The sequence below is a fragment of the Corythoichthys intestinalis genome, chromosome 15 (genome assembly GCF_030265065.1).
Source record: "Corythoichthys intestinalis isolate RoL2023-P3 chromosome 15, ASM3026506v1, whole genome shotgun sequence".
NCBI lineage: Eukaryota > Metazoa > Chordata > Actinopteri > Syngnathiformes > Syngnathidae > Corythoichthys > Corythoichthys intestinalis.
In genome coordinates, this window is record NC_080409.1 from 33,684,696 (window position 1) to 33,699,948 (window position 15,253).

The 15,253-nt window shown below is 37.6% G+C and overlaps 1 protein-coding gene across 2 annotated transcripts in view; it reads right to left on the reverse strand.

Moving 5' to 3' along the window:
* Positions 1-13,224, reverse strand: part of crlf1a (cytokine receptor-like factor 1a) — a 43,738-nt gene extending 30,514 nt beyond the window's left edge. For both annotated transcript variants that reach the window (XM_057859637.1, XM_057859638.1), the window contains exons 1-2: positions 12,984-13,224; positions 7,541-7,819 (exon numbers count right to left, since the gene is read on the reverse strand). In XM_057859637.1, the coding sequence (XP_057715620.1) occupies positions 7,541-7,819; positions 12,984-13,050 (346 nt within the window). In that variant the 5' untranslated portion in view covers positions 13,051-13,224. The remainder of the gene's footprint in view (positions 1-7,540; positions 7,820-12,983) is intronic.
* Positions 13,225-15,253: the final 2,029 nt, after the last annotated feature.

A 15,253-nucleotide genomic window follows, 5' to 3' on the forward strand; every position in this document is an offset into this window, starting at 1 on the left:
CTAAAAATTGGTAGCTCAACCTTTAGACAAAATAACTGCGAACAACCGCTTCCGGTATCCATCAATGAGTTTCTTACAATGCTCTGCTGGAGTTTTAGACCATTCCTCTTTGGCCAACTGCTCCAAGTCTCTGAGATTTGAAGGGTGCCTTCTCCAAACAGCCATTTTCAGATCTCTCAAGAGGTGTATATGGTATTCAGGTCTGGAATCATTGCTGGCCACATTAGAAGTCTGCACTGCTTTTTCTCAAACCATTTTCTAGTGCTTTTTGAAGTGTGTTTTTGGTCATGCACACGGTCAAGCAGTCCAGTGCCAGAGCAGCAAAGCAACCCCAAAACATCAGGGAACCTCAGCCATGTTTCACTGCGGGGACCGTGTTCTTCTCTTTGAAGGTCTCGTTTTTTTTCCTGTAAACTCTACAGTATGTTGATGCCTTTTCCCAAAAAACTCTACATCTGTCTCATCTGACCAGAGAACATTCTTCCAAAACATTTTTGGCTTTCTCAGGTAAGTCTTGGCCAACTCGAGCATGGCTTTTTTATGTCTCTGGGTCAGAAGTGGGGTCTTTCTGGGTATCCTACCATAGAGTCCCTTTTTATTCAGACGCCGACGGAAAGTACGAGTGGACACTGGTGTACCCTCGGACTGCAGGACAGCTTGAACTTGTTTGGATGTTAGTCGAGAATCTTTATCCACCATCAGCACAATCTTTCGTTGAAATCTCTCATCAATTTTTCTTTTACGTCCATATCTAGGGAGGTTTGCCACAGTGCTATGGGCATTACACTTATTGATGACACTGCGCACGGTAGACACAGGAACATTCAGGTCTTTGGAGATGGCCTTATAGCCTTGAGATTGCCCATGCTTCCTCACAATTTTGCTTCTCAAGTCCTCAGACAGTTCTTTGGTCTTCTTTTCTCCATGCTCAATGTGGTACACACAAGGTTACAGCATAGAGGTTGAGTCAACTTTAATCCATTTTAATTGGCTGCAAGTGTGATTTACTTATTGCCACCACCTGTGATGTGTCACAGGTAAGTAACAGGTGCTGTTAATTACACAAATTAGAGAAGCATTACATGGTTTTTGAAAGGGTGCCAATACGTTTGTACAGCCCCTCTTTGGAGTTTTGTGTAAAATGATAATGGTTTATTTATTTTTTTCATTCTTTTTTGTGTTTTTTCATTGCAAGCGAAATACATGATGATGTTACTACCAAAGCATTTGTAATTGCAATCATTTTCTGGGAGAAATTGAGCATTATTTGACAGAATTGCAGGGGTGCCAATACTTTTGGTCAGCAGTGCATATTCCTTTTTTAAATTTTTATTTTAACAGTATTTTTTCATTAAAAAACAAAACAAAAAGTAAATATTCTCTAATTTCTGCAGTCATCAAAAGTATTTGGTTATCTTTGTGATTTAATCACAATTAGATGTTTTTACAAACATCTGCTTTGGAAAACAACGATACAGTTACATACAGAATATTATATTTATAGTCCAACATTTTTCAACAAATAGATTTTCCTATGCACATTTAAATCTAAAATGCTAAGCCTCGAGTTATCGCGAAATTCCTTTTCTGACAGCTCTGTGACGTTTGACCTCATACCCAAAAATTTAATCACCTCTCTGTTTATTATAAACAAATCCTGCATGCTTGATAATAATCCCTTATTTCCTTCTTTAGTTATCTTGAACACAAACATTTAGACAGACAGCCAGACAAACAGAACCGAATACATCACCTACTGGCGGAGGAAATAATGTGATTTCTATACGAGCCGATTAATCGATTTGTAATTAGCCGACAATCAAAATAATCGCTTTTGGCAGCCTCAGTCATAATTAATATGATCTCCACAGTTATTGATGATAAATGTCACCTTCCACAAGAGAAAACCAAACAGAGCCACTGGAAATGATTCATACAGTCAATTTGAATGAATATGGGCGGCTTCTGGGTGTCAAAGCAGTTTAACATCACTGTGCACAATGGCGGTCAAAAAGCCAACGGAGGAGGCAAAAGCACATTTTTGAGCGAAGGAGGAATTTAAGGCTTGGTTTTCCCTCGTATTGACAGGAGCGCCGTAAAAAGTGTTTACTGCGACCGTATGTGTGTGTCCGTGTGTGTGTGTACGTGAGAAATGTCAGCGCAATGCCCGTGAGTAATAATGCGAGTAATGGACCACACGAGTGCTCAAAGCGACATGCACACTAGGAGAGGGCCTCGCGCTAAAACTTAAGTTACAACCACGAGTGTGCATAGGGAGCCTTAAAAAAAATCTGCCCACTGCTTCCCCCTTCTTTGTTCTTCCCACTTTCTTCACTCTTCTCTCCTCTGCGTCCTGAACTTTTTTTTACTAGAGAGTTGTCCTTATTAGGGCCACAAGTGACCTGTTGTCTATTCTAGCAGACCCTAGAGAAGCGGGTACACCCTGGACTGCCCGCCAGTCAATCACACAGAATATACTGTATGTGACCCAGCAGAGAAAAATGAGTCACATTGACCAAGTTTTGGTATACAGTGATCACTCGCTACTTTGCGCTTCAAACTTCACGCCCTCTGTCCATCGCGGATTTTTTTCAATAAAAATAAATAAATAAATAAATGCAGTATTTTATAGCGCTGTCCCTATCCGATCACGGAGTCTCTCACTCTCGCTCCTGCCGCTTTTCTTGCACTGGAGGTGCTTATTAATGTTAAGAAGAAGATATGGAACATTTTACTGAAACATTTTTCTAATAGAAATAAAAAATATTGGTATATATATGCATATAGGTCGTTGTTCTGCCGTTGGCAATATGTGTTAAAGCAGGGGTCCCCAAACTTTTTCCTGTGAGGGCCACATAACTTTTAACTGATGAGGGGCCGGGGTCAGTTTGAACAGAACACAGAAAAAGTGTGACGATTGCAGGAGTGCTGAAATGTAAAAAAATTTTTGTTTTTCAGAAAGCCTTAATCAAATAACCCTTTCTGGATTCTTTACGGAACAAAAGTAAATAAAATAAAAATAATAATATAATATAATAATAATAATAATAAATAATAATACTATTAATCAAATAGATAATAACCAAATAACCCTCTCCGAGTTCTTCACAGAAAAGGCCCGCGGGCCGTAGTTTTGGGACCCCTGTTAAAGTGTATTATTTACCAGTATATTGAAATGTATGCCTTTTAGTTTTTACGGCGCTTTCACGCTCAAGTGGGGGCGCCCTTGTGCTTCCTCACGCGAAGAAGAACGCACTCACGTGAAGAAGAAATGCCGCATCCAAGCGACTGGGCGAGTTATTGAGAGAAGGGAAACACTGCTATGAGCCTACGTTCTTTTTTAGTGTTTGTAAAATATCTACAGAGGCAACGCCTGTATGTATCATCTTTTGTGTTGTTGTTGTGTGTTTCCACTCGCGATCGGACACTTAAATCCAGTTGTGTAGTAGTTTGAACGATGTGCTAATGCTAGCGAACGCATGCTAACCGTGTTGTCACTGTATTAGCCGCTAATCATCGCTGATTTACGTTGATGCGAACCTGTTTGTTATTGGGGACGAAATTGATTTGTTTCATTTCTATTTTTAGTTTCACTCTTCAAGTGATGGTTTAATAAAGTCAGCAAATTATACCAACGTCTTCTGTATCCTCATTTGGGAGTTTAGCTAGCTATATAGCCAGGACTAAGCCTTAGCATCTCGGTGAGGACAGAACAGTCTTATTCCCTCCCGATGCAGTTATCTCCACCTTGCAAGACTGCAAGTCGTTTTGTTGTAATTTTTCCTCGTGAAGTGAAGACACACTTTCGAGCGTTTGAACCTACGTGCTGTCATTGTTATGTTTACGGCTGCAATGCTCGTGCTAAACCATCGTAACCTTTCATTTTTACCATCTTTCCTGGTGAAGTGTAGCCAAACTTTGGAGCGGATGGTTCTTAGCGCCATGCTAGTTTGATGCGTCTGAACAACAAGACACGTCACGACGCAATATGCGTCTTTAGGAATCGTTAAAGGGATCGTTCAGGCTTCTTCATTGTGACGTCGAGGCCTCGAAACACAAGGAACCAGTTCGGAATTGGAATCGGATTTCGATTCCCATCCCTACTACTACTAATAATAAACAAATAATTTTTTTCCCCCGTTTTTTTTTTTTTTTTAACTAATTTAGCAATAAAATTTTTGATGACGCTTATTAATTCACAAAAAAATTTGGAACACTTACATTCTTTATTAAAATACAAATAAACACGTACGTAATAACAATAAATCACAAATAAACAATGAGGTCAAATGATGATAGCATTAACTAGTGCAAAAGATTGGAATGTAAACAGATTCAGAACGCTGACTTCGCCTTTCCAACATGATTCAAAACAATTCTTAAAAAAATATCTAGCATTAATATTATAGTACACTACTATATATAATAGTATTATAATCATTGACAATCAGATTTTTCATAAAGGGTGTCATTTTAAAGCTATTCTTAGTGTAGAATCTCAATCTGAAGTATATGGGATTAACTCCAGAAATTGTTATTTATATGACGAACATGACGTGCTTTTATTTTCAAATGTTCACCGGAAGTACATAAGCTAAACCGCTAACAGTAAGCTTTACACTCCGCAAAAAAAAAAAAAAGCTCCTTTTGTCATTGGATGTGGTGTCAGTAATCAAATTTTTTTTAATTTTCTTCGTTTGCAAATGCTGTTAACCAGATTTTCCATGTTTGAAGTGTCACCCTTTAACCGCAAGTTTGGGAGAAGACTGCCAATGTTTTATAGCAGGCTAAAGTAGGTTGTCTTTTTTTCCCCATTAGCCTCAATGTAGCAATGCTAACGTTTACAGCAGGGGTCCCCAAACTTTTTCCTGTGAGGGCCACTTAACCTTTCCCTTCTCTGATGAGGGGCCGGCGTCAGTTTGTAACAGAAAAGGTGTGGCGATTGCAGGAGTGCCTAAATGTAAAAATGTATTGTTTTTCAGAAAGCCACAATCAAATAACCCTTTCTGGATTCTTCGCGGAACAAAAGTAAATAAAATAAAAATATAATATAATATAATATAATATAATATAATATAATATAATATAATACAATATAATATAATATAATATAATATAACACTATTAATTAAATAGATAATAACCAAATAATCCTCTCTGGGTTCTTCACAGAAAAAAGCCAAGAAATAACACTATTGAAAAAAAAAAAAAAAAAAAAAATTCAGGGGGCTGGACCAAATGTGGCCGCAGGCCGTAGTTTGGGGACCCCTGGTTTACAGTGTTTAATATAGATGTGTTTTCTTATTTTGTATGTCTGAACTTTAATTCTACGGCGTGTTGATGACCAATAAACATCTGTCAAAGGAACTGGAGTCTCATATGCCATCAACACGCACGTGTACACGCACACACAGATGTATGCATGCACGCGCTACGATAAAGCGCAGCCGTGAAAATTACCGCCCTCATTTTTATTTACCGTGCGATAAATGGACTTATTGCATATTGCGACAGGCTTAGCAACTTCAATAAAACATGTCGTTAGTTAGTTAGTTAGTTGGTTCGTTAAATGGACTTACAATCTGCCAGCTTGTAATTGTCTCCTGTCTTCTTACAAAATTACAATTGGGTGACGGCGCTTTATGTGTTCATTCACTGCCAACGTGGAGCCAAGCTTGTCATTGAAGCGACAGGACACAACAGTGTACCCTCCTTTGTTTCGTTGAAATAAGTGAATGTTTTGGCCACTCTGGTGCGCTTTTTTGGCTTTGTGCCGCATTCCCCGCTTGTATACCAAGCGTCCGACATTTAAAAAAATCTTTATTTTTAAAATTTTATAATTAAAGTTTACATTTACTTTTTAATTAATGGGCAAAAAAATGTTCAACAAAATAAATGGAGGTCAAAATATACAGTATATTATTCTTGTTTTTTTTGTTTGTTTTTTTTTTGTCTGAAATCTGGATAATGAGTCCGTGATCTGATCCGAACCGTTGAGTTTTCTGGTCCGTTACAACACTAATGTGCTAATCTTTATATAATTCACCCACAAAACTATCGGCTAGCTGCTGGTACTTCAAAATATGTCTTGAAATGCCAAATAAAATTGGTCCGCGGTGAAAAATAGGTCAGAGATCACCTAAAGGAAAATAATAAGGACAATTTATAGAAGAAAGCTGCACACTTTATGCTATTTTATTGTCTTTTTTTATTTTAAGTTCTTAAAATGGCACTTCTGATCTTTTAGGCTTTTGCCTGGGTAATTGCTTTTCAACAATTTTGTATCGAAATGCAATGGCTTGCAAATTAAAATACTTTCAAAAAGGAAAAAAGTCGATTTTTGGAATAAATATTGCTATGCGATTAAAATACCATTAGGCAATATTAATTAGTAATTAAAAGGCAACTAATTACTTAGATTAATTGTTTTAATCAAGTTCCCATTAGTTTTTACATACTGCCAAATAGAGGCGTGCGAAATTTCCGATTCTTAGATTAGTCGCGATTCGGCCATGGAAGATTAGGGAACGATTCACAAACATCCAAATTCCGATTATTGAATTTATCAGGTAAAGCAGAACTAAAACCCAGTCAGCACGGTCTTCGGTCTTTTGAGGAACGGACAGAGAGTAAATATCATGTTCAACTCATGCCGCTAGATAAAAAAAACAATAATACCTGACTGCGGCGGACAGATGCTTCAAACAACGGCCAGTTGCTAGTTGCTACAAACATACGGCCACATACGGCTACGATAGATATCACATATATGTAGAACTAGATACAAAATGACAGACTTGCCATTTAGTAGTTGCCACGTAAGTAAACAGCTGCCATCTTAAAGCAGTAGACTTCTCTAGAAGGCTCTGTTGTAGCAAACCTAAAAAACGTTTTATCTAAAATACTCCTAAATCGGCAAAATCTTGACTTGAATTTATCTTTAAATGATGAAACAGTTTTAAAACTTAGACATGTGGAAAATAAACAGAAGGGAAATTGCGGAATAACAGGAGCAATTTTAACAACTTTAACGGTTGATTCACAACATTAAATTAATTGAATGTAGTTTAAAGATACAGAATGGAGACTTGAGTATTTTATTTGCTGTTTTTAACTTTTACCTTGATACTGAAATATTAGTTTGGTTTAGCCCAAGAGGATTTTTAAACAATTTTGGAACTAATGTACAAAACATCAAAAGAAAAAAAAGGGTGGGGCTGTAACATCAACAATCGATTTATAATCGAATCGGAGCCTCTGAATCGTAATCGAATCATTAGGCGCCCAAAGATTCTCACCTCTACCGCTAACATTCCCAATCCAAATGGACTTGACATCTATGACCGTCAGTGGCACTGAAGCATGACCATTCAATGCCAACCAGCCAAGTCCAATTGGATTTGATGTCTATCGCTGTCAGTGGCAGTGAATAAGATAACATCCACACTGATGCTTAGTCAAAATCCGCATTTTTATTTTTAGACTAACGTAGTCACTCAAAATCTAAAGATGACAGAAAATCTCAGACGATAAAACTTACTTCCGACATAGATGCAGGAGCCTGCCAGTATGTGTCCCTCATGGTTGTGGCACACCAGATTGTCGCCGGACGTCTGTCGTGATGCATTCAGGCCGCTAAGTGTCACACTGAGGTTGGTGGAGCTCAGCGTTCTGTACATGGAAATGGGTAGTCGTTGGCCATTGAGCGTCCAGTACAGTGAACTGGCGTGGAGCCCGGCGTCCGGGTGCACCCAACAGCTAGCTGTCAGATCGGAGCCCACGCGGAGGACGGGATCCTGGGGGTAGACCAACGCCACATCTGGAGACGTAAAATGGTAGGGGGTTAATGCTGGAATTGTGAGGAGGATTCAAATTAATCACTATTTTGAGAAATCATCGATAATTTTTGTATTTAGTTGATTAATCAGCACATTCTCTGCCAGCCATCCCAGTTCAAATTCACAATTGCTGTAATGACAGCCAATAAGGTGAAAAATGTTAATATTTCCAAATGCCATTTTATGTGAAAAACACATATTTGTACATTTTTGTTTATTATGGTTAAAAAAGTGAGCATGCATATTTTTATTGGGTGTTTTATTCTGCATCCAAACTTTTTTTTTTAAAAATCCCTATGGCCTTCAATCGCTATAAAGTTACGATATGATAGCGATTCTTTGGACAACAATAGAATATTTGCCGATATTACATATTCAATTTGTTTCAGGTGCCTTTGATTGATTCATTATGTACACATTTAACACAATCAGATCCATTTGCCCTCAAGCGATAAAAAATAAAAAAATAAAATAAATAAATAAAATAAAAATGGACAATTTTGTTGCTGAAACACTTCATTTTAATTAAAAATATTGGTTATAAAAAAGCATATTTTTAAGAAGATGAAAGTTGATTGATGTTTTGTGTTTGCTCGATATGATTGGGACGTGATTTAGCCAATCAATTTATCCAGACCGATGCATCATTACACCCCTATAGTTGTTTTACTGACAACTATTCCTCTGCCATGACCTCAAGTCACATCAAAAGATAGTAACATTTCAGTTTATAGCCTCCAACGGCAACAAAAATTCCCCCTTAAACTGTCAAATGTCGAAAAGGTTACAATAATTTATTACAGGCTTGCAAACAATGGTAAAGAGTAATTATCCCACTTTGTCATAAACAACAGGAAGCATTTGATGATGGAGGTGAATTGTATTCCCTCTTTTTCTTTTTACAGCACCCTTTAAAACCTTACTGCTGCTGCCCATAAAAAACTGATCCAGCCACTTAAGCCAGGAAGCGCACATAACGTTGATTTATTTACACTAGAATGGTGAGCGTTCTTCGAGACCCGAGCTAATGATGTCATTGTTTTGACCCCACCCCCGCCCCACTCCGAGCCCCTCATGTGTTAAAGAAATTATGGGCTGCAGACTTGTTGAAAGTCAGCCATGCGGTAGCTCTGCATATACTTCACACAGGACAGTGTGCATTTATGGTGGCTGCAAAGTTTACATATCCCTGATTAAATGCTAGGTTTTCATGATATATAAAAATTCTACCACTATATTATAGCTGTGTATATGGCTTTAAATTGGCCCGCAGCAAATTATGAATATATCATTTAAAACGGCCTGAAGAAATTCAGCCTACATTGTGTTGCACTTCTTATCTTCAACAACAGCTGGAGCTAGTCACTTAGGGTGGTTTAACACTAGCACTGTTTGTTCCATTTTAAACGGACCAGAGTTCTTTTTCCTCGGATCGTCTGCTTCGTTTTGTAAATGTGAACGCCAACAAACTCGTTTGTCTGGTCCAATCGTGAGTTTCGGTCCGCTTTAAGAGCACTCTGCTTCGCTTGTGAATGCAACCGGAGCAGGGTGCACTTTTGCTACTTAATGTGCAGCGTCACAGTGTGGAGCTGTGATGCTTGAGGCTATGACGCTACAGGCAGTGCATCTTTGGAAGCGGAAGTATCGCGTACACGCTATTCAAAATCAACAAAGGCAAGAGGACAGACGATTAACCATGCCCAAATGTTGTTGTGATGCGCTAAGCAGTTTGATACACAGAATCAGGTACTAATGTCGCGGTTGTTTTTTGCATGCTGTTCCTGAATGCACCATGTGAGAGTGCGGAGACTTTCTATTTGAGCTGAACCGAATACTCGAGCAACTCGAGTAACTCGAGTTTAAAAACTGATCTGAGTAATTTTATTCACCTCGAAGAATCGTTTAATTTTGCCAGCTCTAAGCATCACGTTTTGCCCGGACTACTTTTAATGCAGGACAACGCGCTGATGTCACGTGCGTAGAGGAAGAATCAATAATATATATAAAAAAATAAATAAATTTAAAAAAAAAAAAAAAAAACCTGACTGCCGCAGACAGCCACTACAAACTACGCCGACGTTGCGAAAAACTACGCCCGCATGATGCTAGTGTGGTAGCAGGTAGTGTCCGATGAGTCTCATAGATATCGCAAGCATTTAAGACTAGATGCGAAATGACAGACTCAGCCGCGTCTGGGCAGCCTTAGTAAACAGCCGCCATCTTTAAGCAGTAGACTTCTCAGCGCTAATAAATATAACGTTACTGTCCCTCGCTCACGTAACGTTAACCCTTCGGAGGGCTAGGTTTCTATTGATTACGACCACTGCCGATGCGTGGCTAACGTGTCTTACATACAGGCTTTATCTAATTTGTAAAAACACAGCGCTGTAGAGTGGTAAGGGTGTAAAATTAAAACTTAATAAAGCTAACTGTCAGTTTTAGCTCAGTAGTCATTGCTGAATAAAACACCAAGTAGCACTGGTCCCTAATGTGCTCCAATACAGCAGGTATCATACATTTATTTTGAACACCGCAAAAACTCAAAATCCTATCAGTACTTAAAGTTTAGACTAACTTAAAACTTAACTAGAACTTAAAAATAGCTTGACACAAATGGAAATTCGATTGAAACACGTGGGAAAAACACGTAGCTTTCAAGTGATGTGTGTTATGAAGCGTAATTACTAGGGCTGTCAAAATTATCGCGTTAACGGGCGGTAATTAATTTTTTAAATTAATCACGTTAAAATATTTGATGCAATTAACGCACATGGCCCGCTCAAACAGATTAAAATGACAGTGTCATGTCCATTTGTTACTTGTGTTTTTTTGTGTTTTGTCGCCCTCTGCTGGCGCTTAGGTGCGACTGATTTTCTGAGTTTCAGCACCATCCATGAGCATTGTGTAATTATTGACATCAACAATGGCGAGCTACTAGTTTATTTTTTGTTTGAAAATTTTACAGACTTTGTTAAAACGAAAACATTAAGAGGGGGTTTTAATATAAAATTTCTATAACTTGTACTAACATTTATCTTTAAAGAACTACAAGTCTTTCTATCCATGGATCGCTTTCACAGAATGTTAATAATGTTAATGCCATCTTGTTGATTTATTGTTATAATAAACAAATACAGTACTTATGTACAGTATGTTGAATATATATCCGTCTTGTGTCTTATATTTCCATTCAAACAATAATTTCCAGAAAAATATGGCATATTTTATAGATGGTTTGAATTGCGATTAATTACGATTAATTAATTTTTAAGCTGTGATTAACTTGATTAAAAATTTTAATCGTTTGACAGCCCTATTCATTAAATTTTTAGGTAAGAAATATGTTTTTTTTTTTTAATAAGATCTAGAAGTTTTTTGAGTGAAAGCAGTGATTTTTTTTTTCTAGTCACATCTGAGAATTGCATCGCATCTGCAATTGTTGGCTGTTTTCAACAATGTACATCGAAAATAAAGACATTGATTGACTGAAAATGGTTCAATATTGGATTAAATGTTTTTTTTTTCTCATGTATATTTATAATTGCTCTTACGTTAGTGCAATACAACCCCTAGAAAAAAGTATGGAATCACCAGTCTCAGACGAGCACTCACTCAGAAATTTTATCATTGACAAGAGTCAAGAATCTGCGTTGGACAAGGTGTCAAGAGTCAAGAATCTGCATTGGACTAGGTGATGATGCTGGAACTTTTGTTTGGTGCTGTTCCAGTTAGATTTACAAAGATGACTGCCTGAAAAAAACATCAAAATGCCCTCAGTCAATGATGATATGGGGCTGCATGTCAGGCAAAGGGACTGGGGAGATGGCTATGGTTAAATCTTCAATAAATGCACAAGTGTACATTGAAATTTTAGATAACTTTCTTATCCCTTCAATTGAAAATATGTTTGTTATTGTCCAAGGTGACAATGCATCATGCCACAGAGCTAAAACTGTTAAAGCATTCCTTGGAGAAAGATTCATCCAGTCAATGTCATGGTCTGCAAATAGCCCAGATCTCAACACTATTGAAAACCTGTGGTGGAAATTGAAAAAAATCCACAGCTAGGCTCTGACCTGCATGGATGATCTGGCAATTCCAATCAAACAGAGTTGGCACCAAATTGATGAAGAATACTCATCAAGTCAATGCCTCAGAGGCTGCAAGCTGTCATACAAGCCAGAGGTGGTGTTACTAAATACTAAAGATGTGTTTTGATTGTTATTTCTTTGTTTGTTTCTCATGATTCCATTTTTTTCCCCCTCAGAATGGAGTGATTCCATATATATTTCCCAGCACTTGCTCTATAAAAGTAACATTTACCGACCACCACAATATTTTTTATTCATTTCTTTTAGTGTTTCAGAATGCTAAAGAACACTTTTGAACTAATTCATTATTTTTTTCAAGCTTTTTATCCGAGTTTGTTCTACATGATAAAATGTCTGACTGCGTGCTCGTCAGAGACGGGTGATACCATACTTTTTGCTAGGGGTTGTAGATGCTTTTGCATCAGTGAAGACAAGGCGAGCAAGGTTATAGGTCAAGGTGAAAAAGAAAAGTTGCATTTTACAGTCTTCTGTGTGTCTTTATATAGGTTTGTGCGGGTGGGTGTTAATCATATTTTAATAACAATTGTAATTTATTTTATTTATGTTTTTGAAGTATTTTTGATGGGTGTTTTTGAATAGTTATTAGAGCATTTTTCTTTTAATTTCTGCACTTGTTTGTTGCCGTCTTTTTTATATAATAAATTACCAAGAGATAATGTGCTTTTTCAGTGTGTTTAAATATGTGTTGAAAATAAGGGGGGCGGGGGGGGGGGGGGGGCAACAAATATGTTGCCTAGGGTACCAGATTGGTAAGGAACAGCCCTGTCTCAATGTACAAGATTTAGTTTTTAACCACAACAGCAAGAGCTTATGCCCAGGTAACATTAGGTATGTAGTTTTGATTCTCATGTAGGAGCCCGTTTACTTGGACCTTTATTCAAAAAGGTACTCACTCGTCTCCAAGTGTCCTGAGGTACAATAGTTGAGTAACAACTGGCCCCAGCATACTCCACCCCCCAAAATTGTCTGAAACTGGGCTTCATCTGACTATTTTGACCCCCATAAAACAGGCGTTTGCGCATGTGTGACTTACGTGTGGACAAGGACAAGACGGCAGCGGAGTGCAGCAGCAGCAGAAGAATCCGCGGGCAAGTATCCATGACCCCTTAATTTGTGCCTCCTTCTGTATTGTGTGGCGCTCTTCTCTGCTAAAAGTGTATTCAATTAAAAAAAAAGAAAAAGAAAGAAAGAAAGGACGTGGAAAGACGTCCTGCTCGCTCGTCCACTAGTCTTCTTGTTACTTCTTCCTCCTCCTTGCTGCAGCTTAAATCATACACAAGTTCATACTTTAAAACCCCGCCTCCTTCTCCTCCTACTTTTATCTCATTTCCCCCTTTCTTTTCCCTCCCTCCCTCCTCCTCTTCATACCCCCCTTTCTCCTCAAACATTCCCACCCGTGACAAAGTCAAGTTCCACAGAAAGAAAAAGAACATTTCCGTCATTTTGCCCGGATCTGACAACCAATCATACTTTGAGGAGCACCTGTGTGTGAAGTGTTTTTTTTAAAACACTATATTGGGCAAGTGACTATTTTTGGTAATTGGTAATGGGAAAAAAAACAGACAAAAAAAAAAAACAAAAAAAAAAACATAAGGACCTAACATCTTCATATGTGGAAATCAGTGGCACCTCCAGAAATTTTTCATAGGGGTGGCCAGCAGTGTTGTTAATTTTACTTTAAAAAAGTAATTAATTAGAGTTCAAATTACTTCTCCCAAAAAGTAATTGCGTTAGTAACTCAGTTACCTGAATGTAAGAGTAATTAGTTACTTGGCAAAGTAACTACTGATAATTTTCTCTTTTTTTTTTTCAAAAAACAAACAAACAAACAAAAAAAAAAACAGGTCACGCAATGTGAAGTTTAAAGGGTTTGGGGGACAATTGGCCCTAGCCCAATTCTTTACCCTCCACTTAACTAGACACAAGGGTATTGCGATAACTAGATAGTAAACTTTGCTATGTGTGGAAGTCATTTAAAGTTGTGAATCAACCGTTAAAATTGTCAAAATTGCTCCCTTTATTGCATTAGTTCCCTTCTATCTACTTTAAACATGTGTAAGTTTTAAAACTGTTTTATCATTTAAAGATAGATTTTAAGTTAAGATTTTGCCGATTTAGGAGCATTTTAGATAAAAATAAATAAATAAATAAAAGTTACTTAGGTTCGCTAGGAAGGATCTCTACATCTGAGCCTTCCTGAGAGGTCTACTGCTTTAAGATGGCGACTGTTTACTAACGCATGTAGTCCTTAAAACATGTTGCCAATGCAGCTGTGTCTGTCAATTGCATCTAGTTATATAATATGATATCTACCGTGTCATGTGGGCGTAGTTTGTCGGCTATGGCTACAGTCAGGTATTATTGGAGCCACCGAGCATCGCGGTTGCAGCGGCGTCTTCCCCACTCCTGCTCTGCTCTCTCGTCTCCGTGAGTCCGTTTCTCTCAGACTTTTTTTATTCAACCAATTTAGTAACGCATAGTAACGCACGCCTTTCCCGCCTCAGTAATTGTAACGGCGTTGCCATGATAAGAAAAGTAATTAATTAGATTACTCATTACTGAAAAAAATAACGCCGTTAGAAACGCCGTTATATTCTTACGCCGTTATTAACAACACTGGTGGCCAGATGGGGCCACTTAAAATCTTGGGGTGGCCAAAACTAAAAGCCATAATTTCAGGTTTTCGTTATATTATTGCAGTAAAAAGGTCAGGGGAAAACAATCAGAAAGATTTAAGGACACGGCTACTGATATACTTTGGTGTATTGTGTAATATTTGATGTTACTAATGATTTAATGTGCATAGTCCATAAACTGTCCAGTCAACATTTTGAGTTCCACAACAATTCAGTTTTATTGTGTTATACATATATTAGGCATAAGGTGTACATTTAACTAGGGCTCTCAAACGATTAAAATTTGTAATCGAGTTAATCACAGCTTAAAAATTAATTAATCGTAATTAATCGCAATTCAAACCATCTCTAAAATATGCCATATTTTTCTGTAAATTATTGTTGGAATGGAAAGATAAGACAAGACGGATATATACATTCAACATACTGTACATAAGTACTGTATTTGTTTATTATAACAATAAATCCACAAGATGACATTAACATTGTTAACATTCTTTCTGTGAAAGGGATCGACCGATAGAAAGACTTGTAATTCTTAAAGGATAAACGTGAGTTTGTATATTGTGACTAAATATTGCCATCTAGTCTATTTGTTGAGCTTTCAGTAAATGATACTGTAGCGACTTAACTGTTCTGCCCAGCTGCAACAATGACTGTGTGTGGT